At 44.5% G+C, this 22,253-nt stretch overlaps 1 protein-coding gene across 4 annotated transcripts; it reads right to left on the reverse strand.

The window, feature by feature from the left end:
- Positions 1-1,277: 1,277 nt before the first annotated feature.
- On the reverse strand, positions 1,278-21,932 carry LOC311352716 (homer protein homolog 3-like). Of its 4 annotated transcripts, none has more exons than XM_084472513.1 (10): positions 21,462-21,932; positions 13,267-13,423; positions 12,816-12,947; positions 11,838-11,945; positions 9,627-9,635; positions 8,079-8,218; positions 4,407-4,566; positions 3,034-3,135; positions 2,870-2,950; positions 1,278-1,560 (listed from the first exon to the last, which is right to left on the reverse strand). In XM_084472513.1, the coding sequence occupies exons 1-10, from the start codon at positions 21,473-21,475 to the stop codon at positions 1,375-1,377; spliced, it is 1,089 nt and encodes a 362-aa protein (XP_084328639.1). In that variant the 5' UTR covers positions 21,476-21,932; the 3' UTR covers positions 1,278-1,374. The 4 variants fall into 4 exon arrangements, with proteins under 4 accessions (XP_084328639.1, XP_084328638.1, XP_084328641.1 ...); XM_084472512.1 differs by lacking the exon at positions 21,462-21,932 and adding an exon at positions 20,100-20,144; XM_084472515.1 differs by lacking the exon at positions 9,627-9,635.
- Between the last annotated feature and the right edge of the window lie 321 nt (positions 21,933-22,253).

Below are 22,253 nucleotides of genomic sequence, written 5' to 3' on the forward strand. Positions count from 1 at the left end.
AACTGGATAACTGGTGGCTCTGAGCAAAACTAGAGTAAAGCTGACCGTGTCCTTGTTTTTACCAAAATGCTTGTGTTCTCATGTAGTCTCACTATCTTTGTGCTCTACTTATAGCATAAGACCTAAATACCGGTGTCTAACTGCAGTGGTCTTCCAGATCCCAGTTACAGCATCCATCCACTTCCAAAACTCAATCACGTTTCAGTACCTACAAAATAATCATTACTCAAAGTGTGCTATTAATAGTGCTGTACCTTGTTTGGATACATATATTCATAACCAACATCAGTTGTCTATTAAGCGTCGTTGCTAGTACTACTAGAACTAATATGGTTGTGCTTGGTAACCCTCACTATGCCATGTACTGGCGCTAACGCACAGTGATCTACCCTCTACAACAGCTCCAGGCGTCCCCTGAGAGCCCAATGACCTAGTGCCACCTTGTTTTTTAAGATATGATGGGCGTAAACAGAGGATATGACGTAGGAAGACTCCCTCATGTCCAGAATGCTGACTGACGTAAACAAATTAACTTGGCACATTACATCGTCCTGCATCCACCACCACCACCACTCCCTCTATCTCCACCCCAGTTTCCCCTGCTTCACCCCCCCCAGAGCAGAGCACAGCAGCTGGTCCCCCCCTGTTTACCAAACCACAATCTTCACATTTCACCCGCAAATGTTCAGAACTCAGATGACAGTTTGAGGACACTTCGCTGCTAGCTGCTGGCACTGTGAACCTGAATGCCTTAAAGAGAGGGATCTTTCCTAGAGAAAAAGGAGGTCAGTGAAATGTTAAGGAACATGAGCAATGCAACAATAATAGAAAGATAGGCCTGTAAAAGCCCAGTGGTCACTTCCAGAAGAGGAGTCGTTTTTTATCACTAATAATTCACAAGATTTCCATCCAGTTCTAAGGTTTGTATTTAGGAACTCTCCATATGGAATAACAAAGACTGAGGCGTTAATGAGAGAGGGTGTAGAGGCAGGCAATGGTTAAAGGTACCGACCTGTAAAGCTATGGAGAGACATGTATAGGACTGTAGAGTCCGTCACCCATCTTAGACCCCAACCTGGTTCACATCCTGACACACCCTACCCTGCCCTACACATCCCTGATACACTTCTTTAACCTCGTTGCTTACAAAACTTGACCTAACGAGGTAACTAGGATCTCAAATTTTGAACAGCATTCAATGTTACCCTGCTCTGTTGAAACCCCCCCCCCCCCCCTCTATTTCCCCCCCCGGCTCTATTCCCCCCCCCCCTCTGCTCTACTCAAACACTGGAACACTGGAACACTTAAAGCCAGAGCGACAACAGACTCCCGCTCCTCCTGGTTGTGGAGGCAGAACTCAGACTGCGGGGGGCGCTATTTGTCGATGAGCTTGGCCAGGCTCTGCCGGAGGCTGTTCAGGTCTAAGATCTTGAGGTCCAGAACTTGTATGGCCTGCTGGACCTCCCCCTCCGTCTGCTGCCTCTCCTCCTGGCTCGCCGCCAGGTCCGTCTCCGCACTCTTCACCCGCTCCTCCAGCACTGCGTTTTGCTGCTCCAGCTCCTGCGCACACACACACACACACACACACACACACACACACACACACACACACACACACACACACACACACACACACACACACACACACACACACACACACACACACACACACACACACACACATAATGAATCTTGTAGCGACCCACGATACAGTTTTCGTCAGAGCAAATGACGTATAGTTCATGGTACATGTGTCCACAGGCGAAATGTCTTGAGCAAGAGGCCTCAGCTCCTTAATGACACGAATCTGAAGTCACCTAACGTGACTAACCCTGACCAAAATAGGTTATACTAAAAAAAGATGCAGCAGGTTACATCAATTCTACTTGTTGGTGACTGACTACTCAAATGTCCTCAAAAACGCAAATTTACTCTAAAGCTGTGAGATCAGTAATTCAGGCATGGCTGCAGAGTATTACTATTTATTACACGGCTCTTCTCAATGCTGTGGAACGCTCCGTTCACTTGCATGGGCCTTCCCGATTACCGGTGGTGAATTACTTTTCAATAATAAGCATGTAATCCACCGAAAGTGGATTTTTTTCACATCTTTCGTATCACTCCGCGAGTAGTCCGGTAACTTATCAACCCCAGCGGATTCGGTTGCTAAGCAACGTCTTTGGCAGACTATTTCTCTGCTGATCAACACTACGAATGGTAATTGTAAAAAGACACACAGTGTGAAGTTATTTTTTCGTTTTGGCGGGATAATGTATAGAACGTCACCAGTCATTATCTAAAATAAGCCCCTCCAGGGTGAAGCAAGACACCTCTGCTTCGCGTCGGTGTCCGGTTCGCCCTGTCGGGGCTTATTTTCCTGATAATGACCGGCGTTCTATACATTATCCCTTGCATACACACTGCTCAGCCATCCATCTCAAATGGTTTATCTGGTGAATGTAAATGCTGTGTTTTTATTAGGGACTGGGGAGTGTGGGGGACGGTTAGGTCGAGGCGAGCAGCTAATGGATGTGATGTAATATACATTAGGGCCAAACTCCAGGCTTCCCCCGGGGAATACATCCACCACCTCGTTCCGTCCTTGGGCTCACCATGTGCAGGGGAAGCTCATTTTGCAAAGGAATGGTTCTGATTGGCCTCAGTATGGTGCTGCACTCGTTTGCATATCTTTACAGGTCTGTTGTTCTGCTCAGCTAACGGATCACTGGTCTGTCTCTCTACCTGTCTGACTGTTTAACTAGTCTACATGTCTGTCTGTCTGTCTGTCTGTCTTTCGACTTGCCTCGTTGTGTCTACCTGTCTTCCCGTTTCTTTACTCGTCGGTTTCTCTTCCTGTCTGTCTGCTCACCTGTAATCTCTGCATAGCCTCCTCTTTCTCCTGCTCCAGATCACTGGCGTCCGTCTTCTTGCTCTGTAGACTTTGGATTTCCTGAAAGATGCACAGAAACAAAGTTATGACATCACTTCCTTTAAACCTCTGTCTGTCTGTCTGTCTGTCTGTGTCTGTGTTACCTGGTCCTTGGTTCTCAGCAAGTCCTCCAGAGTCTCTACAGACTGACTCAAGTCTGGATCTGAACCGGCAGTCGCAACGCTCTGGGCCTCCAGCTCAGCTACCTGGAACAGACACAGACAAACACAAACACACACGCATTATACACAAACACACACATAATCCACATCAAACAAACACACAACACACATCCAATAATATGCACAGAAACACACAATGCACATACAATATACCCACAGACACACACATTATACACAAACACACACTACACATACCATATACACGGCACACACACACACACACACAAAACGCATACCATATATACAGACACACGCACACAAACACACAATACACATACAATGTACAAACAGACGCACATTATACACAAACACATACACACAATGCTCTGGACTTCCTACTCAGCTATCGGGAACATAGGCTTCACGCAATGTACACACATACGCAATATACACAACACACACACACACACGATAGACAGCGCACATACACTCGTCTGGACTCCAAAGTCGAATGTCTGCTGACTTAAAGAGTGGAACCGGCCTCAGCAGCATCAGGGTTTTATTTATAAAGTCTCACAGACAGACTAGTTTCTGGGTCTAGTGGCGCCCACCCGAGGAGACCACGGCATCAGAAACACCACAAACATGGCTGCCGGCCAGCCATCTCCTACACCCTCTGCTGGGCTTATCCGTCAGGAGCTGGGGGACGCAGGGTGTGGGTGGGGGTAGGGGAGGGGGGGGGTATTGTCCTCTAAAGTCAGTCTGTGTCCCTGGCTGTCACTGCAGCCCTGGTCCACTTCCAGAGGAACCTGCTGGAGTCAGCATGGATGGGTGGGGTGCCGACCTGGCAAAATCGATGGGCCATTTAGTTATTTTAGCAGGCTCTTATCCAAAGCGACTTACAGTGAATTCAGGTAAATGTCAATAAGGAACAGGTAGGGGGGTTAGCAATGCCTACAGGTTGGGCTGTGTAAATTGGGGGATTGCACTCAGAACCACTCAAACCACTCTTGATCGGATTCAGCTCTTTAGCTCCGTGATTACCGACGGCTGATTGGCTGCACTCGTCTTACAATTCAGCCCCATTCTCGAAGGACACACCTTTAGAACATTCTGAAAGACGGGAGGGTTCTAGATGGAGAACTTAACCAACGAAAAGAAAAGAAAAAAAGTCTTTGTCTCTCTTCTGCATAATTACGTAGATTGAGTGAGATACCTATACAGAAAGGGTGACAGACCGACAGGACCTCCGCACGGATAGACGAACGAGACACAGAATACAGGACTAACAACAGACAGTCAGTCAGTCAGTCAGTCAGTCAGTCAGACGGGGGCGGTCGGTCAGGCGTGCGGACCTGTTCCCGGAGGCGGTCCGTCTCCTCCTGGTACTCCGCCAGCTGCGTCTTCCACATCTGCCCGCTGCTCTCCGCCTCCTGCAGGGCCGACACCAGCTTGGCGTTGCTGTCCTGCAGCGTGAACAGCTCCGCCTCCATGTGGTGCTCACAGCTGGAGGACCTGTCAACACACACACACACAGTCACAGTCCGTCACACCCTACACACCTCACACCGGTGCAGACCTGACGACACCACACAAACCACACAATATTGTTTATTTGTTTATTTAGGCTCAGCTCTCTCACTTGTGTTTCTTTTATACTTTAACTTTTCTTTATATTGCACTGTTGAAGGAGTCTGAGACTTGAGAATTTCATTGCGTGCGACTGCGTCTGTAATTGTTGTGCATGGGACAAATAAAACATCTTGAGTCATACAACCTACCCCCCCGTGCAAAACCACACCGGAGACAACCAATATCAACAGGAACACAGACATATTAGACCGTGTCTGAATCATCTCTAACTACAGTGCACTATTAATATTTTGTTGTGCTTGTTTGTAGTGTACTATATATAGTATACACACTGTTACAGAAGTGTACAGCTGATGACTCATTATGCCCTATATCCCTTGGTGCACAGAGGCTTTCAGTTACATACGATCCATCTGGTGACATCTATGCTGAATAGAGTTCTGGCTCATAGTTACTGACCCCATTCCCCCGCGTTGTACACTGTAGTGATCTATATAGTGCTCATTATATTCGGATGAGAGAATGAGTGAGCAAGGGATTTTGGACATGGCCATAGTAACACAAGACATCACAGGCATAGCAACGCAACACAGGCATAGTGACACAACAGACGGGGAAACGCAACAACACACATGACAGCACGCATAGTGTGTGAGTGCACAGACCTAGTTCCATGTCATAGTGTAGACCAGTATAGAACCACATTGTAGCTAGGATCTTGTTTAGAAGATAGTGGTACAGTACTACAGAAGGGATGCTATGGAGACCTGTACCACAAAGTGCTCCTTCCCTCCCCCTTAGGGTCCACAGTGAGACTTAACTCCTAAGACTCATGATCCATTCTGGCGGTAGAAGGGACTTGGTTATGCGCCGGCATTAGAGATGCATTGCGCACATCCCGTCCTCTGATTCCCTCCATGGCCCTTTAGGAAAGCAACCTCTGTAACCATGACAACTTGCAGGAATGGCTAGGAGATATATATATATATATATATATATATATATATATATATTTACACTTTTCTTTTTTCATTTCCAGTTGAACTCCCAGAGTGCTGCAGCGTCGGCTGCCCCAGGGGCTGATGGGTAAGACGGGCCCAGGCATTTCTTCCACGCCACAAAATGCGACTCCCAAGTCATTATTTCGGGTGACTGACAACAGAGTTAACCGGCGTCAACTAAAACACTTCATGCGATTTCAATATGTGTGTGAATCATCATGTCTTGGGCCACTTGCATGTGCAATACATAACCTTGCATCATTTCATAGTTTTATAATTATTTGAGATTTTTTCTCCTGGTACTGCCGAGAGAGATCAAATATGAATTAAGTTATTTTGAAGTTAACCAGGTTCCTGATTTAGATCCGTTTTAGATTCATGAATGTCCTTTATAAAAGCTTTCAATGCAAATTCAACCTGACAACGCTCCATCTCTGCCACTCCAAACTCTTAGGATTTACCACAATCACTAACCTTGACACAAAAGTTACTTTTTGTTCGGCGAAAGACTAAACAAGAATTACTTCTTAAACATGCCATTTTCTCTACAAAATGCTTCCCAAAATTGACAACACCACATAGATATTTAATAAAGCCCTCATATGGAGTTATTGGCATAGATACCATTTCGTCGATTTGAGCAGCAGGCAAATACACTTATGATTCTACTCACCATAGCAACCAGTGACGTGACCATGACCCCTCCCCCGCCCCCCCCCCCCAACATAATAGACTGACTCACTGAAAAGGTTGGACAAAAATGCACACACATGAGCGCACACACACACACACACACACACACACACACACACAAAGATAAACACATTGTTTCCTGTGCTCTGCTGTCGGACAATTTCAGAAAATAAATACTTTATGAACGCAAATTAAATTGCAACGTAAAACATAACGCAAATTTTGCACATTTTTAGATTTTTTATCTCAGCCCTGACCCACGACTATTGTGTCAGAACAGTCGGTTTAACGGTAAAGCTCTTTTAGTGGAGCACGCGCTAATCGAGTTTTGTGTGGTTTTCCTAAGCAAGGATCAGTGAGTTTGGAGATGGTCTAAATATAGCACGGACTGCACCCTGTTCTAGACGTGCTTAATGGGGCTTCCTAATGCTAACTGCCGGTGCGTCTCCCTGCAGTTGTCCCCTGTCTCCTAGCGGAGCAGTTAGCTGCCGTTAGCCGTCACGCGGTGCCTCACTGCCGGATTCCTCCCAGCTCCAAGATGCTGGAAGAATGTGGAGTGATTTACCCACCACGGAGATTTAAGTTAACTTAAAATGGTCTCCTCCTCCTCCTCCACCTCTTAGGCGTGTTCCTTGCCCACTGCCGTCATCACTAGTCTCAAAAGCCTCGGACACATCCTCCTTTGGAATATATACCTTGTTTCAAAGCAATTTTGAAAGAATGAGGTGATGTTTTAGGTGAGGACCTGGTCCGATGGGAGGGAGAATTTAGTGTCTACAGTCGCCTTGAACAATGCGCCTGAAGACACCACAATCTTATGTTTTAATATTTATTCACAATATCAAATCAACTCTTTTGCGTTTGACATTTCTTATAAAGCACTTAATTTGAAATCTGCCTTGTTTTATCCTACATATTAAATGTATTTCTGTGACTGATTTATACTGCATCTCTGGGATTCTGAGGTTGACTTGTTCTATACTCAATTCTTATTCCTGTTGTGCAGTTTCTCTTGTTAAGCACTTTGTATTGCACCAAAAGGGCTCCATAAATAAAGTTTGATTTGTTCCTAAAGTAAAAGCATCCATCCACTCCAAGACAGTTTGGAGTTTGGAGGAAAACAATGACGGGGAAATCTCCATGCTAGCAGAGTTGCAGAGGGCGCTACATTGCGGTGGTATTTATTGTATTAAAGCTGCAATCAGCAATTTTTACTCAACCCACTTTGTTTTGATTAAATGTTGGTGTCTCATGGTTCTCATTAATCTGATCTATTGCAATGGCCAGTAGTCAAATAAATACATGAGAACCATAAGCCTCAGTCCAAACACTATTTAATCAAAACAATGCAAGGCAATCACCCCAATCAGTGGGGTGCATTGCTGATTGCGGCTTTCATGTAATAGTTCCAGGTACCTGACTAAACAGGACTTTTTGCGGCATATGATTTGGGGAAGTTAGAACAAAGAAGATTTGAAACTTCAACACGCAGCTTCTTCGCCGTCTTCAACTCCAAGCACCGAGCCGGTTAAAAAACCGGTAAAATAAATAAAACGTGACACCCTTAAGTTCCAACCCGGTTTCAACTCAAACACGTCACATGCAACTTAAGCATGTGACCGGTTCAACCTCGCTTTCACACCCTGAGAGGTTCCCACCTCGGGTTGAACGCTTAAAAAGCGGGGAGCGGTTCCACCCGACGCCTCTGAGAGGACTTAGAGAGGTACAGAGAGGCATTACCCTTCAGAGAGCATCTTCTTGATGCTCTCCTTCTCCGTGGTCAGCTCCACCTCGGCGCTCCGGCTGCGGATCAGCTTGTCCTCGCACGGCCCGTTGACCGTCAGCAGGGGAGGGGGCGAGTGACGATCCTCCGACAGCTCCTGGAGCCCACGAACCAGGAGGGAGGGAGAGAGAGAGGGAGAGAGAGAGAGAGAGAGCGAGATGAAGGAAGAGAGAGAAGGTGAGAAATGTAGAGGGTGAGAGACAGAGGGTGAGAGACAGAGAGCGAGAGCGAGAAAGCGTCTTCAGTTGCGGTGTGATGTAATTTGTGACTGCTCACCTCAGAATATACATCATTTTACAGTAAAACCTACAAGTCACCTTACATTGAACAGCACCAGTATACAGTACTGGACATCCTGTGTATCAGGTACAGTGGGGGACTGGGGTGCTTCATGCCAATGTTTAGTGGAGTAGTCCCTTTCAGGTAAAGGGACTACTCCACTTCCACTGCGATCTCTCTCTCTCTCTCTCTCTCTCTCTCTCTCTCTCTCTCTCTCTCTCTCTCTCTCTCTCTCTCTCTCTCTCTCTCTCTCTCTCTCTCTCTCTCTCTCTCTCTCTCTCTCTCTCTCTCTCTCTCTCTCTCTCTCTCTCTCTCTCTCTCTCTCTCTCTCTCTCTCTCCTTTAGTGTGAAAGACAGTAATACCCGCTAAAAAGGAACCCCTAGATTATTAATCGCTTCTGGATTATTAATAAGTTTGAAGAGAGAGCCTACTGACTCCCTTCCTACATCCTGCTCCATCCAACATCTATGGACGGAGACACACACACACACACACACACACACACACACACACAAAAATCAAAGTTTTTTCTTAAACCCTCGGCCGGGCTCTGAAGTCAGTGGTCATAAAAGATGCATGGCTTGTGTTTATCCCGGAAACTAACCTACAGAATTAACACTGCATGGTGTTGACTGAAGCTTTAGAATCACTCTGAATACAAAACCGTCACCCGCGGCTAGTAGGCCTAGGTTCAAACGACTACACCCGCGTGGGGGTCAGGCTGTGTTGCACATGGCTAAGTAATATCACAACTGTGAAGGGACTCTCTCCCTCTTCCCGCTCCTCCTTTACTGCATAGCCAGTTCGCTGTCTACGCCTTGTTTACCCGCATATACAGACGTTGCCTCATCACAACACTATATAGTTAGCTCCAATAGCCTTCTTGTTAGCCCACTCCATAGAGAAACATAAGCACCATTAAGCTAGCTTCATTAGCGCCATTAGCCTTGCAGGCGCCGGTGCGTGGAGACCAGAGGAGCGCCGTGTGTCACAACGCGGACGTTGGCAGAGCGCCGTTCGCTGGGACTAGAAAAGAAGACTTTGATCCGATTCCTGATTAATTATTGAGGAAGGGAGTTCATGTTAGACTAAAGCAGGGGATTTTCAACCCCCAACCCAAAAAAAAACCAAATACATGGCTCTAGCTTTTAGCGGCATTCTGGGTAATGGATCTGGAGGAGGCAAGAGCATGGTACGTTGGCTGGTAGGCTGGCGTCAAGCTCACCTGGGACAACTGGTAGGAGAGATGTCCCATGATGCACCAGCAGGATCGAGAGGAGAAGAAGAAAGGGAACAAGCAATATGGACATGAAACAGACCAAATGATTTTCACATCAGATTAGATTCAATTAGATAAAAGTAAAGAATATATCTGATTAGCTAAAGTTCATGCAGTGACAAACAGCTGAATAGAAATCAGGACTAAACAAACCAGCTCAAAGCGTTTATGCCGCTATGATTTCTTTTTACCAATCAAGCAGTGAAACAAATTAACTAAAAAAATATAACACTGTTGGAGTATTGAATGATGAAAGTCCCCCACTTATAAACTGGGAGAGGCTCAATCTTACACAATGGCTGAACTTGAACTATTTAAAAACCTTTTTATAATTCAGATTTATTTAATCAAATATTAATTTAACGATGAACAAATGCATCAATGAAAGTGCTTTGGTTCACCTCTCTTTTGTAAATGCTCAATTAAATATTAATGACAGAATTTAATTCATAGCTCCATAGAGATCAGTGCAAAATACAAAATAAAAGTCCTCTGTGCAGAGGCTGGACATATTTAGGGCTCTTCCAGAGACCTCTAAAAACCCAACGTTTCTCCTCCAACTCATGAAACATTAAATATTCACACTGGTACTGTGTACCAGTGTGAGCAGCGATACAGGGTCTCCTTTTACTTATTCATCCATGTGTGTATGCATGCGCGTATTTCAGTGAGTTTCTTGACTGTCCAAGCCACACACACAGTAGGAGGCGAAGATTCCAATAGCAAAGTAAAAGCCCCTGTCCTCTCTGCTCCAAGCTGGAACGAAGTGTGCTGATTACCCCTCATTAGCTCTACCTTTAGTGCTATTTGGCTACATCTAATTTAGCTGGCTGGTTGGCGGGAATAATCGGCGAGGACTTTTACTACTACTGTGGACCTGGATGTGGCAGGTTTAGGTGGGTCCAGGGAGCGATGTTTTTTTTCCGTAGGATAAGTCTGGGATTCTCACCTCTGATTGGTTAGAAGGGCTCTCCTTTAGATCGTGTTTCGATTAGTCCTAGCTGTTTGCGGGAGTTTATGGTTAGGGTTAGGTTTAGCCCTAACCAATCGGAGGAGAGCCAGTCTAACCAATCGAGAATCTAACCAATCCAGAATCCCAGACTTATCCTACGAAAAAAAAAATTGCGTCCAGGGAGACTAGGCTCCTTCCTGGTTTATTCATCGCTGAGCTACAGACTTCTCTCTGCCTCCCGTTAATATTGATGACGAGGCTCCTTTATGACATGCGTTGACGTCATGTTTGTTGAGGCGTTAATCTTCATATAGTGCAATGGTGTTACTTTGTATTCAGTACTGTTGTATCATTGTTCTGTTATAAAGTGTATTGAGTACTCATGTTATGTTATACTGTAGTACCATATGCATTACACTATACTACTAAACTATGGTGCTACAGTAAATTACTAAATCTAGTTTACTGTGGTTATGAAGTACTGCGTATACAGTAGGTACACTTTGCTGTATATACTAGTAGCCATGTTGTACTTTACACACTGTAGTGATAATGTTCTGTTCTCTGCGTTTGATACTGCACGTTATGTTTAAGTGATGTGAAGTACCTAGGTACTGACACTACACAGCCTAGGGTTAGTGGGTATATTCCCATCACAGTATTAAAATACCATAACATTGTTTTAACTAAAATATATATTAGTAATATTCAGGAGCACCAACTATTTTTGTGTTTTGAGAGATGATAAATAAATAACTTCCTGCCAAGTAAAAGTGGACTTCCTGTTGCCTGGGCCTGGCCTGCAGTCTGGGGACGGAAGCAGGTGAAGTGTTCTACAGTTAAAGATCCATCCTGACTGTTCTATCTGGAAATCAAAACACACCGCTGGAGTCTGCTTCCATGTGGTGCTGGCTGATTACACTGTGTGTGTGTGTGTGTGTGTGTGTGTGTGTGTGTGTGTGTGTGTGTGTGTGTGTGTGTGTGTGTGTGTGTGTGTGTAAGATAAACAAAAACAGGGGGTCGTCTGTCTGCCTGCGTAAAAGAAGAGCTCTGTCCGAAGAAGGAAACACAGAGAGAGACAGAGAGAGAGAGAGAGAGAGAGAGAGAGAGAGAGAGAGAGAGAGAGAGAGAGAGAGAGAGAGATTAATGGATATCTCACTCTCTCCCTATTCTGGTGTAAGAAGAGTTCCAGTTCCGGGACTCACCTGTGGGGCGGCGATGTTGAGGGCGGGGTTGGTCAGTTCAAACCTCTCCTGGGACTTCTCCCTGGCCAGCCGGGCCGCCTCCCGCACCTCCTTGAACTGATCTGAGAACTGTGAGAGAGGAGGCGGGGGTGGAGGGGGTCCCAATTAGTTGCGGTTGTTGTTGTAATTATAGCTTCATTAGTATTTGATCCACGCTTAAATCCTCTCATGAGTATTAGCACTGAGAAATGGAAGATGTTTGATGCGGTAATTAAACCGACTGTACACAATGTTCTAGCATGAGTTTGACACGCTACAGTGGGAGGTGGTTCCTACCCGCTAGTGTGGCTGATGCTTCTTAACTACTACGGGTGTAGCGATACACAAGTCAAGTCATGATTCGGTACGTACCTCGGTTTTTAAGTCACGGTTCGGTATGTTTTTCGGTACAGCAGTTTTTTTTTAATTATTTTTTTTTTATTAAACAATTTGATTTTGATTTATTAAATTGGATCAAACAAATGCCTTACACAAATGAAAAGACATCAAATACAATTGAGGATAAAAACACAATAAAGTCCAGGACTTATTTCCATTGTGATCCTCAACACAAAACATCAGAACAAGACACTCACAGAGTGTGTGATAATCAATAAAAACTTTACTCTTAATTTTTTCTTTTTTTTTTTTCGGTACATAGGCCTACCGAAATGAAACGTGCATCGAACCGTTAGACCCGTACCGAAACATTTCGTTACGAATACGCGTATTGTTACACCCCTATTAACTACTAGTGTTGGTGCTACTTGCTAGCATTAGTGCTAAAGGCTAGCGGGTCTTTTGGTTTGTACACACTAAGACTCGTGCTACCAGCTAGCATTGGGGCTACTGGCTAGCGTGTGTTGTGATCGGTACATAACTAGCATGGGGGCTAAATGCAAGCGTTGGGCCTGCTAGTGTGGATGCTACATGCTAGCATTCTGGGGTGGTGGTTCCTACCTGCTGCAGCTGCTGCTCTGTAGAGAAGCCCAGACCATAGACTGTGTTTGCCCGGCTGTCGGCCCACTGGCCAAACTTGTGGGAGGTCTTGGTGAAGGTCATGTTGGGAGTGATGGTGCTGTTGATGATGGCCTGGTACACACACACACACACACACACACACGCACACGCACGCACATTCACACACAGACACGCTGAACATACTGCCTTGCCGCTGCCACAAATAGTCTTAACACAAATTCTCCTCCCACTTAACGTTCCAGTATCATTATCACCTATGCAATACAGATTAAAAAGAAATAATACACGTTCATACAAGTAAACCTTCAAATGTCATTATAATTATAGACGATTTACAATATATATCCCCCCCTTTCCCCCCCCCCCCGCTGTGTGACAGTAGCATGTTGAAGGGTAGTATATTAGCATGTTAGCACGGGAATGATCGCACCTTTGTCCCGCCAACGCTGATGATGCGGTAGGCGTTGCGGTTCGCGTCGTAGAAGAAGGACACGCTGACGGCGTGCTTGCTGGCAGGCAGCCAGTTGCGTTTGGTGGCCGGGTCGATCTGGAACACGTGGGCCTTGGCGCTGAACAGCGGCTGCTCCCTGTCCGCGCCGTCAGAACAAGCATTAGGATGATGCCCTGAAGCTTGTCTGGCGATTGTTGTCGTTTAAATGTATTGATGTTAGGGGTGTAGCGATACACGAAGTCAAGTCACGATTCGGTACGTACCTCGGTTTTTAAGTCACGGTTCGGTATGTTTTTCGGTACAGCAGTTTTTATTATTTTATTTTCATGTAACAATTTGATTTTGGATTTGATTTATTAAATTGTATCAAACAAATGCCTTACACAAATGAAAAGACATCAAATACAATTGAGGACAAAAACACAATAAAGTCCAGGACTTGTTTCCATTGTGGTCCTCAACACAAAACAGCAGGACAAGACAAGACACTCACAGAGTGTGTGATAATCAATAAAAACCTTTTTTTCGGTACGTACCGAAATGAAACGTGCATCGAACCGTTAGACCCGTACCGAAAAATGTTGGTACAAATACGCGTATCGTTACACCCCTAATTGATGTCATGGAAAGCTAAACCATGCCTATGTTTAAGATTCAGCCAGTCATGAGATGAGATGGGTTTAATGGGATGAGCGACAAACAGTTGATCCAAATGATACAACTGTCGTAACTGCAATTGCACTGCTTAAAAAATTAATAAAAACCTACGCTCCTGTAATCCTCCAGATTCTTATTCAGGGGAAACATGCCTTTGGGGTAAAAACTAAACTGATATGGACGAATAGCTACTTTTCCAAATGCAGGGGAGATTTGATGATGATTCCATGGTTTTGAGAGAGAGAGCGCGAGCAGCTAAGAGAGAATGAGAGGAGAGCGGCAGAGAAAGCGGTAAACAGAGAGATAGAAAAATAAAGAAAGCTAGACAGAGAAACAGAGAAAGAGAGAGAGACAGAGCTAGACAGAGAGAGACAGAGAGAGAGAGAGATGGCCAGATAGGGAGAAGCTGGAGGCCAGACCATCTGGGTGAATCTGTTCATTGTGCTGCAGTAGCTGGGCTGTGGGCAGTATTCTGCGCCAGCCCTACACCAACACAAGCTGCAGGACTTAGAAGCGGTACAGCTCCAACACAAGGGCACATTGACACCGCTAGTATATAGTTAGATATGGAACACTGAAATGTGTAATTAGTAGTTATCTCGCCTACTCAGCCCTATTTAGTGTTTATGAGCAGAATGCCGAAAGGCAGGGCTTTGATGGTAGCTTAGGGAAAGGAGAGCAGCGGTCCTATGTAGGCCATGAGTCCCACTGAAAAACAATGGGGGGCTGGATTTGGCGGGAATCACATTTGCATACAAACCACAGCTGGGTTTGTGTGAACAAGGCCTTGGGGTGGGAAAGGTGGGAAGAGGAGAGAGAGAGAGAGAGAAAGAGAAAGAGAAAGAGAGAGAGAGAGAGAGAGATATGATGGAGGTCGAGATGGAGAAGAGAAGAGAGGAGAGGAGCAAAGCCAATAGGAGAGATGGAGATAAGAGGTGAAGAGTGCAGGGAAAAGGGGGGAAGGGGGAAGGGCAAGAGGAGATGAGAGAGGAGATGAGAGGGGAGGAGAGGAAGAAGAGAAGTGGAGATGAGAGGGGAGGAGATAAAGAAGGGAAGCGGAGGGGAGGGAAAGACAAGATTAGACACTATATTCCTCCATTAGAACTGGCCGCCTCTTACATCCGCTGTGAACTCTGGCCTCTGTTACGCGACCCTGGTTAGGCTCATTTTTTTAAAATGTGCGTTTCATTCACTAGTTGTTAGTACAACCAATAAACCACATGCTGCAGCATCTCACCATCGCCTAGCAACAGCCAAATTACCTTAATCCCGTTTCTGAGCTGCCTGACATTCTGTTGAGACAAATAAACTCGAAACACCAGTCCCCCAGACAAGTCCACCAGAAAAAGACTGAGGTTGCACTAGATAGACAGCTCCCACTAAAGTATAAGAATGTGGTTGTACTGGGGTCACAGTGGAGGACGGTGGTTGTACTGGGCAGCTCCTAGTATCCACCAGTAGCAGACTGTGCTTGTATTAGGAAGCTCCCAGTGACCACCAGTAGAAGAATGTGGTTTTACTGGGTAGTTTCCAGTGTCCATCTCCAGTACGAGACTGTGATTGTACAGGGCAGCTCCCTGTGTCCACCATTACAAGACTGTGGGAGTACTGTGGGTATGGCAGTTAAGGCACTTTACTATTAACACATCCTATCAAAGCCTTGGCAGGTTCCTGCATATGAACCATTGAAGCATCACAAAGCACTAGATATTAGGTCAGGATATTAAAGGTTGGTTCCGTCAGTATATTAGCCCTTTATTATCAAGCAGCATCTTAATAATAATGATTATGATGTCTTTATGAAGGATGGCTGCGCTGGACCATAACTCATAAACAGAAATCTTAAACCTTGATTGATAGGTCATTCAGCTATTGGACAAGCAGACAAAAGCTGGAATGCCTGTCTGTGTGTGTGTTTGTGTCTGCCTACCTGTCTATGTGACTGGCTGCCCGCCTCCCTGTCTGCCCTGTTGTGTATTAAATGAATAGAATGAATATGTTGTTGACTGTCTTTTTTCATCTCCGGTCAGATTTACTTTTATGTCTTGGCAACAAGGTGGTCCTTGATAGAAAAACCTTGATGTTCCAAACCATACGACTACTGCACAATGGAGTGCTTGGAATTTCACAACCCTGAAAGTGATAATACAGGCTTTTCACTCGTTGAGTCTAAAGAATGAAACACATCCACCCACGTCTTCATCTAGCCAGGGAATTCTCTGGTTTCCGTGTAGAAAAAGGCGAGAAACTCCAATTGCGATTGAACAATTAGTTAGTTATTGTACAAGCATAGAGCATACCTGACATTTTGTCCTAGTCTGTTCTACCTTAAAGCTCTTTGGTTAATACATTTAGCATTACATATTCTTACATGTTATTATTTTTTGCCTGAGAGTTCGTCAAAATTAGTCCATATTAGGGATCGACCGATATGGTTTTTATGATTTTTTTTTTTCCATCAGCCTTAGCCGATGACCGATATGCCGATGCCGATTTTCTTGAGCCGATATTTGGAGCCGATATCGCTTTTGCTCCCTCAATTTATATCATAAAAATGACCTAGAAGTATCAATGCCAAACAGTAAAAGGCTAAAAATACATTTATTTAGGCTTTAATGGACAGTATTTACTGCTCGATATAACGTAATTAATACTTCCATATCAGAGTGAGTATGACACTATTTGTTGTGTTAGCCTACAGCAAGCATTACAAAGAGTAATACACTATGACATTTGTTGTCTAGCTACATGTACACACAGTGTGTGTGTTTGCTGACTAATCCTCTCTTACTGGTCCCAATGAAGGCACGGTTCACCCATTCAACACCCAGAGTCCCTGATTGAATTCATGACTTATTGGACGGTTTAATGTTCAATCCTTGTTTTCATTACATGTGTGACTTGTTTATGTTCTTCCATCTACTTGAATATATTAGCCGTTGCTGGTCGATCCTTGGCATTCCTGGCAATATGAGAATATACATGAGAGTTTGCGTGCACGTGCACACATGCATGCACACACACACACAAAATTATGCATGGCCAATGGAAGGGGTCATGCATGTTTATGGACTGCATATTAAAATCGGGATGAGCAGAAGATAGCTTTCCAAATTTCACCGTATCTGGGAACTTACGATTTAAAACATAAAAAGGTCCCCAATACCATAGAGGGGGGGGGGAGCCGGTCTAGTTTGGGAAACAGAAGGTTGCTGGTTCGATACCTGGCTGAGGTGCCCCTGAGCAACCTGGCCTTGCATGGCTGACACCATCGTCTGTGTATGAATGGCGTTGTGCCTCGTCAGATCAACCTGACTAGGTCTCCGACTGAGACGTTACCACCAATAGAAGGTGCTGCACTGTACAACTGTAAGCATAGTGCATCGTTTAAAAAAGCACTATGTGCATGCAGTCTATTTACCATTTTTCTTTTCTCCCATCCAGGGAGTTGTCAAACCCAATCACCACATGTCACCTACTCAGAGCCCCAATTAACAATTCCAGGAAATACATCAAAACAATCACTTGGCCGGTGGATGTTTCCACTTAGGCGGTTAAAATAAAACCTTCTAAAAAAGGTACATTTTGGACCATATTTATAAAACTTCATTATAATCATTGTAGGATTTCATGGTAAGGCTGCATCACTAGAGCTACACACCAGTGTCCGTTTAATATGTAATGAACGACATCTGGCTCTCTACAAAATAATCCTTCCACAGATCGCCACGTAGCTATGCATCCTGCTTTTAAAATAAATATATATAATATAAATATATAAATAAACACATATTTAAGCAAAACCAATTAGCATGATTAAAGAGGTTTTTGCATGTGCTTTTGGTTGTGTGGGTGTTTTTTTAAGACAGAAAACTGCTCTCTGCTCTGGTAAGAGAAGGAAAAACAGACTGTAGGAAATTATTCCTGTGTCTAGCTGGATGCTAGCCTCGTGAGACCATCCTGATCTTGTGAGTTGATTCTGTTACTCTCTGCAGATCAGTCGGGCCTTGGGCACGTTGAAAGCCTTTTCCAAAAATACAAAAATTAGGGGACCAATCAGTGCTAGTGGGAGGGAGTTTCAGCTCATGTAGTGCCGCAGTCTGCGACCTAGGGAAGTGTTGCAATCAAAAAAGGTTTGGTCCGAGATAGACTGTATAGTAACATTGAAAGATGAACAGAATTTTGTAAAGAAGGCTTTCCTCAAATGAATCAAAGCATTTTTTGATCAAATGACTGCCCAGCCAAGGTTAGAATGATATTCATTCATTGTAAAACGCAATTGTGAATTTTGGATGAGGATGAGGATGAGGATGAGGGGTTCATTAAGAGTAATGCAATTCAATGTCTTGTCCTGTTAAGGGATCCCTCTGGTGCAACCTCCGGGCCACTTTTTTCTTTGTTTACGTTGCATCTTTTGTTTACATTGCATTTCTGCAACTTAGCCACTTTATAATTTAAAACTTACACTTTCTTATAATTCATAATTTATACAGATTTAGTTTTGACCTATTTGTTGTTGTTCGCTCTGTTTGTCTTGTCTTCTCCTTACTTTGTTTAGCATTTTCCCTTAGCGTCTACTTTTGTATGTATAATTAGTACTTTGTATTCTTATTGTATTTTATTTATTTTTATCCTGTGTTTTTCTACTGCTGCTGGGCTATTGCAACAAACAAATTTCTCCTACGGGGGATTAATAAAGTTGTATCGTATCATGTCATATCGTAACCTAACCTGACCTTAAACTGCGTGATCTGGTCCCAATCCTCAACGGACTGATGTTAGCATTGTGCATTGTAACATTCTGCTGATAGCATTCCACTGCGGGACACGTGCTGCAGCCCCAACTCGCAACATGATACCCCGCACATACCACAGGAACAGAGCCCGGTTGGGGAAAGCTAACTCCAAAATGCTCGACAACAATGTCACATTATCTGTAACCCATGTTGGCCACGTCACCAACATGGGTCACGGTTTTGGCAACGTCACAAATACCAGATACAAGATACCACCAGCAGCCAGCAAAGATTATCCCAAGGTAATGCTTCAGAGTGTGAGCTCTCCAGGACTCAGTCAAGGTCAGCTGCGTCAAAAAAAAATGAAAAGGTGTCTGGCGGCGATTACAGAGGGAAAAAGAGTGAGAAAGAAAGGGAGAGAGATGTTTCTACTCTCAAGTCAAGACAGAATATCTTGCTGGAGAAAAATCTCTAAGAAGTGATCTTCTATAAAAAAGGAAGAGGGGGGAGTCCAGTCAAATACAATAACTCATGAATAAAATCATTCATTATTTCTGCACTTCAGGGTCAGATTGTGATGTACTGCATCCCACTCTAGTATCCTCCTACCCAGCATGCTTTCTGGGTCTGTAGCCAGACACCAAACCACTCTTCTGCAGTCAAACCGGGGTAAACAGATAGCAGCTTACCCACTACGGCCAAACTAAATTTCACGAGCCACACACACACACACACACACACACACACACACACACACACACACACACACACACACACACACACACACACACACACACACACACACACACACACACACACACACACACACACACACACCCTTCTCAAGTTGTCGCCGAAAGACTTGCCCAACTTCCTCCCTAAAAACCCGTCTGGGAACAGAACCCAGGTCACATGCAGGGTCAAAACCTCCAGTCCTGCCATGGGCCCAGGTTTGGGTCAGTGTGCACAGAACAGACCACCACGGACAAGTATTTATATACACTTTTTTTTATATACACTTTATAATTTATACTATTTATACCGTCTATTTAGTTTGCCCTATTTGTTGTTATTCATTGTTGTTTGTTCTGTTTGTCTTGTCCTTACTCTAGCATTTCGTTTAGCTTTTTCCCTTAGTGTCTACTTTTGTTTTTATTAGTACTTTGTATTCTTATTGTATTGTATATTATTGGTTATTATCCTGTGTTTTTCTACTGCTGCTGGGCTATTGCAACAAACGAATTTCTCCTACGGGGGATTAATAAAGTTGTATCGTATTTGCCATGGCAACCAAGTAGATATCTAGTGAGTTGACAGCATGTAAGCCTTGACTGTAAGAGGCGGGTCAGGGGAGGAGGAGGAGGAGGAGGAGGGCAAGATATGCAGTGAAGGGGAACTGGAAGGGAGCGGCAAGGGTACCTGTCTCGCTGCAGAGGATACATTTTTATTGGTTGGTCAGCTCTCCTCTGCTGCCATAGAAAACAGTAGAAGTGGATGGATAGACAGACAGAAAGACAGACAGGGTAAGAGACAAAGACCCAACCTTGAAAAGGTGCCACAACAGTGTTCTGCCATACACATCCAATAGGAACTGAACTCTGAATTAAACTGCAGTGCAGCGCCATCTCTGGATTAAGTTTTTTTATGATTGGCTCAAATTAGAAGCAGGTGACATCCTCAGGCACTATTTCAAAAAAAAAACCTTAACCTCACAACAAACACTTGTGGTTTATTACTTATTATTATTATTATTATTATTTTAAATAACAGTCTTAAAGGCCCATGTTATTAAACTTTAATGACGGAGGAGACTGCTCTGCGTTCTGGTGTGTACTTCGGGCCAACACACAGGGCAGTTTGGCTGCTGCAAGTGTTGTAGAAGAACGGATCTGTGTGCTGTTTTTGTGATGCAGGAGCTGTCGGTTTCTCCTTTCCATCGCACACTGCATTGCAAAAAGGGGGGCCCTCTGTCTACAAGACAAGGTTCGTTTACATCTATAATTCAACGAGGTGATACGGACCTTTGGGCGCTAACTATTTGATGTTAACGATTATCACGGAGGAGTGCTTGTCACTGCAATTCAGGAGGGCAATTAATACCACTGCTCTTACCAAGGCAACCGGAGTAAGTGGATAAACGCAGCATTGCCAGGAGTGAGTGGCGTGTTGAAGCTGGATATTTTCCAGATATTTCAAGACAAGTACACTTGGCTCTTGCTCCACTCTCAGTTCCCATTAAATGGGCGCCTCCACAACACGGGTCAATGCCTACTGCCTCTTAATGTGTGTATCCTGCTATAAAATGGACCACATCCCCAACGCCTTGCGGATTCCGCTTGTTACTTCGCATGCAATGTAAAATGTAAAATCGATCCAAAAAAAATGTTAACGCGATCCTCTCTTGACCACAAAAACAGGCTCGGAAAAAAAGAAAAAGAAATGTATACCCAATCCATTATCGATGCTGAATTCGTGAAAGTAGGTCAGAGTGGGGAGCAAAACACGACATGGCCATAACAACACGACGTGGCATTAGAAACTGTTAATATGCGATTTCGCCGTAAATCTGTAATGTTAATTAAAAGGAAAACAATTTGATAGGAATGGCAGAAGCAACTCAAACTCTGGTCATTGCTTCCACGGTAGGCTACGTACTTTCATTAAAAGCAGATGGCTGTTCAGACGATGGCAAACGAAAACGGACTAAAACGAAAGTTTTGCTTTTGACACGTCTCAGGTTTAGCTCAGAGACAACTCAATGTCAGTGAATGCTGAACTCACCCCATGCTCGGCATCGATCCCGCGTCTCTGCTGCGGTTTGTCCTCCGGACGGACAAGATCCACTCACTTTCACCTCCAAGTAAACTCCAGTGCCCTCCTACCCGCTGATCACTTTCATTAAATGAACATTCCCCAAACTATGCAATCTGTTGATTCGGATCACTTCCGTTCCAATTTTCTTCCCTTTCCCCCGAAAAAGTAGCCTAGTTCTTAAACCAATTTTAGTTAAGCCTTGTAGTCGTCTTCCCTTTGTCCTCGGTATTTGCATCAAACACCGTTTTGTTTCAACCTCCAATGAACACTGGATCCCTCTGGTATTTCCAAGAACACATTAAAAGCTTCGATCCGGAGAGAAACGCGAGCAAAGTACCGCGGTCCTGTGCGCTCCGTGCTCGCTGTCTCGTCAAAGCCCTTCTCTCTCCACTTCTGTCGTGTTGCTGCTCGGTCAGATATGATCCAGGATCTCAAGGAGCCCCTGCCTCTCAAGCTCACAACGGGAATCCAGGGCCCTCTGGGTCGCCCCCTGGTGGCCTCTCAACGCCACGCACATATATAACCCGTCTAACTTCCTATGTCAGAGAATACGAAATATAATATACTGAATTAGCCCGGGATAGTTAAGCTCTATCCGGGTTATGAGATTTGGTCGGAAATATAGTAGGGCAGAAGCTTAGAGCGATCATGTATACAGAGACATAACATAATCCAAATGGATGCTTGGTAAATGCTTTGGCAAATCGTGTTATGGATTTAAAAGCACATCATGCCTCTGTTTATCTGATGGCGTATCAG

This window comes from Micromesistius poutassou (assembly GCF_964030765.1).
Source record: "Micromesistius poutassou genome assembly, chromosome: 9".
NCBI lineage: Eukaryota > Metazoa > Chordata > Actinopteri > Gadiformes > Gadidae > Micromesistius > Micromesistius poutassou.